General features: G+C 43.2%; 1 protein-coding gene across 1 annotated transcript; it reads left to right on the forward strand.

The window, feature by feature from the left end:
* The first annotated feature begins 800 nt into the window (after positions 1–800).
* On the forward strand, positions 801–3795 carry LOC127444072 (neuropeptide FF receptor 1-like). Its single transcript, XM_051703241.1, has 2 exons — positions 801–947; positions 1608–3795. The coding sequence occupies exon 2, from the start codon at positions 2051–2053 to the stop codon at positions 3380–3382; it is 1332 nt and encodes a 443-aa protein (XP_051559201.1). The 5' UTR covers positions 801–947; positions 1608–2050; the 3' UTR covers positions 3383–3795.
* Positions 3796–4130: the final 335 nt, after the last annotated feature.

Genomic DNA, 4130 nt, shown 5'->3' on the forward strand with positions numbered 1-4130 from the left:
CTGCTTGACCTGCTCTGAACAGGATTTGAACCAGCCTCTCTGGCATGAGAGGCAGGTGCACTAATGAGGAGGCTAAAGGCTACAGCCTCTAGTGCACCTCTTGAGGCTAGGGGAGTGAGGTTTACATACTGCACAGCTACCTACCAGCTGACTACCATTACGCTCACCCCCCTAAACCTCACTCCCATTCGGGTCATGGCACCACTGTAACCGGTTCTGCTTGACCTGCTCCGAGGTGGGATTTGAACCGGTGTCTCTGGCATGACAGGCACACTAACGAGGAGGCTAAAGGCTACAGCCTCTAGCCTGTTGCTAATGCACCTCTCGTGGCCAGGGGAGTGAGGTCTACACACTGCACAGCTACCCACCAGCTGGCTACCATTACACATGTTACTGGATTTAAAACATGTCTTGAATCACATAAGGGTGAATCTCACAAAATAGGTCGGAGTCATATTTCACTTCAAAAATCACTTTGCCATGTGGGGGTGGTGGTTAGGCTCTCTGAAAATGATCTTCACTGCTGTTTCTATTTCATTCTTAAATTCAATTTATATTTACATAATTTTAAAGTGATTCAGGTAACGTAAGCATCTGGACTTTCTCTTTGCAGAGGCGCACAGGGAGCCGCAGGCATTGGACAGCAGTTTATTCAAAAAGAAAGCACATCTGGGGACCGGTGGCTGCATCAGTGCAACATTTAGGTGACGCTAGAGGGCGCTTGTGCGCAGCGATCTTACACGGATGAAAATAAAGCTGGAACCTCAACTGATAACTCTTCTCTCGTACCAGAGGTCTTGAACAGGTGACTAACGCATCGGCATCGCCGAGCTGGATTTAATGGTCCTGTAACAAATATGTGTCGATTCAGTGAGAAATCTTTCAGCTAGAAAAGACATCTTAACTTTTGACCTGCCGGAATGATCTGACCATTTTTATCAAGACAGGTAAACCAATTTCAAATTCATCTTAGTGTCAAATTAATTGTTTTGTGTCGATTGTTAAATACTGTACATGTATCATACATTAACACATCTTACTATGAATAATATTGACAGTAAATACTTGTTTGTTTCTTTAAATGGCTGCTAATTAATCACTTTCTGCTTTGAAATAATCAGAAATTACAGAGATTTCCATCAGCATACATCATTTTAAATAAAAAAAGTTCACCAATGTTCATGATTATACATTAAATGAGCACTGTAACCATTAAACAGTACTATAATAATTTCTGATGGATATTATGAAACATTTTGTATGGCATTCATTCATGTTAACTTGACTCTGATTTACAGTAGCAGGTAAATTGGTGAACATAATCCAGTCTATAGATGTAGAAACAAAGTGAGAACCTCCTGTTTTAATTATGCACTGCTGTTAGCATTTTAATTTGAGCTTGCTCTATGGTGAATCTCAGCTTTATACACAAATTTAGGTGCGTATCAGTGTGACTAAAAATATGAATAAGTGAAAGGATTTGGAAAGCTTTTTCTTGTGCTTTTTTTCTTAGTTTTTCAGGGGTCATAAGGCAGGATATGTGGAAAGATGTGAACTGTATGTGCATGCATATCTACGTGTGTATCTGTCTCTGTTTTTTTCCTCAGGTTACACATGGTACGGATGTGCTCAAGGTGTGAAATGAGAAAGTGAAGGAACTTAAAAAGACAAAGAAGATGGGCTCCTTTTCATTTGTTGACATCTATGTTGTCTGAGGAGGTAAACATGAATTCTGTCCATGATATTATGTGCAGAACAGATGCTTTGGCTTTAAGCAAGTGGGGAAAAACTAAGAAAGAAGGAAAGAGCGATGGATTTGAGATCTTTTGTATTCCTTCATGGTCTTCAAGCTTTTTGCATGCATGAATGGAAACTTTGGAATTCAAAAAGTAAAATACAGAAAATGGAAAAATAGAGAGAGTGTTACAGAATTATTTTCATGATCAACTGGGACCTGTTCAGAAATTTGATGCTCTTGAACCTGACAGCCCATTCTGTCATGGTGTCATAGTTCACTTCTCAAACCACCCACTGACCCTGGAATACCACTATGAATCTGTTCCCCGATCAGCCGCCAACCCAGCTCTTCAACCTCCCCAGTGCATTAAATCTTCAGCGTGAGTTTCAAAACCAGAGCAGGTCTGCTCCAGCCAGCTTTTTCAACAGCACCTTCTTCCAGGATAATTCTGCTTTAGAATGGCAGCTGTTCCTTACCATCCGAGAGCCTGCCACCATTATCTTGACTGTCCTTTACTCTGTTTCCTTCCTTGTGGGTTTCTTTGGAAATGTCATGTCCCTCAAAGTCTTGTTGGGTCAACATGGAAGTGTGCGTCTGTCAGGTGCATGCGCCACTCGCTGTCTGCTTATAAACTTGGCGGTGTGTGACCTGGCGGTGGTTTGCGTGTGCATGCCCATCACCCTGGGTCATCGGATCTATACACCATGGGTGTACGGGGACTTCCTGTGCCGTGCTGTGCCCTTCACGCAAGCCATGTCAGTTTCTGCCAGCGTCCTGAGCATCACAGTTATCAGTATTAGCCGGTACTATGCAGTTCACTCGCCGCTACAATCTCGCGCCTACTTCACCCGTCGACGTATCCTCATCTCCGTCACTGTTGTGTGGCTAATCTCCTCAGTGATCTGCATGCCAGTCGCCGTTGTTACCCGACGTGATGAAGTAGCTTTGATTGAAGGGCTGGCCATCATACTGCCCATCTGTGGAGAGGTGTGGCCTCAACCACGTTTGCGACAGGTGTACAATGTCCTGCTCTTCAGCGCCCTCTACTGCCTCCCTGTTGCGTTTAATCTCACCCTAGCCTTCCTCACATGTCGTCGGCTTCAGAGCACTGGCAAGGAGGTTAGGTTCACAGAGCTGGACCCCCGCTCACAGGCACTTCATAAAGCAAGACTACAGGGGCGGCGGCAAATCGCCCGTATGGTCGCAGCTTTGGTGCTGCTTTTTGCTCTGTCCTGGTTGCCCATGTATGTGGCTGATATGTGGCTGGACCGTGAGCTACACCATCCACCGGACTGGCTACTGCAGGCCAGGCCCTTTGCACAGTGGCTGGGCCTCACAAACTCTTCTCTAAACCCCTTCTGCTACTGTTTCATTGGAGACCTCCACCGCTCAGCCAAGGCTTTGCGTCTGCGCCTCATTGGCCCGTCTTCTGCCTCAGCACTGGCGCTAGCTTCGCTCCCCAAAGTCTTCCACCTGCATAATCAAGATAAAGATCCAGAGGATACCACTGACAACTCAATCAACTCCTGTGTGGAGGATGCTGGGAATCTGAGTCTGTCATTTTGGTGGACCCAAGCTAGTACGTGTGAGTCAATAAGTTTACCATACCACCTGACGGAATCAGCTACTGCACTTGATGCATAGTAAAATTGATATATTGCTGAAAATTCAGAAATAGAAATAGAAGAGTTGTGCTTTGTATTTTGTGATTCTTAAAAGCTAAAGCTAAATATCAATAATTGTGTTTCCACTCTTCAAAACAAAAAAAAGAAGGAAAAACTGGCAATCTTGTACTGTGGAATACTCAGTGGATTACTTGTCAGTTCCTAGTCTACAATCATTGTTTTTTCATACATATACTCCATTGGGAATAGTGTTTGCTGAGCACTGAGTGTAACACCATATATTGATTAAATATTTCACTTTCCAGTTGAAGTAGATGTAACTCTATGTACAGTGTTGAAATCTGATGTAATTGTACTAATGAGATGTAATAAATGTCTTAATATGGACAATTATTAGGGTCTGTGTAAGGAATCCATGTCATAGAGGAATAAAAGGGTTTAATGTAGAATGTGTACACGTGTGCGATTGTGCTGTAAAATTTCGCCAAGAGCAATGCCTTAAGATTTATCAAGTTTAACGTCATTAAATGCTGTGCTCTGGCAGCACAATTTAATTTAAATTATCATCAGAGTAAAACCCAGACATACGCTCACACCTTCTCCTACTCCATGGCGAAGAAACATATGCAAAAGTATTTCTGTGAAGGTTCACAGCTTCTCGCCTCCTTTGCTAAATGTGGAAACCATCTGCCTCTTAAGTCATCAGTGTCATCTTAATGAAGTGTGAGCAGTTTCTGAAACTCGGAATCAGATCCTAAATCATGTAG

Source organism: Myxocyprinus asiaticus, chromosome 7 (assembly GCF_019703515.2).
Source record: "Myxocyprinus asiaticus isolate MX2 ecotype Aquarium Trade chromosome 7, UBuf_Myxa_2, whole genome shotgun sequence".
In the NCBI taxonomy this organism is placed as follows: Eukaryota; Metazoa; Chordata; class Actinopteri; order Cypriniformes; family Catostomidae; genus Myxocyprinus; species Myxocyprinus asiaticus.

What these genes read in the sequence shown, in the direction of transcription:
- LOC127444072 (XM_051703241.1), top strand. Translation starts at nt 2,051, where the DNA reads ATGAATCTGTTCCCCGATCAGCCGCCAACCCAGCTCTTCAACCTCCCC.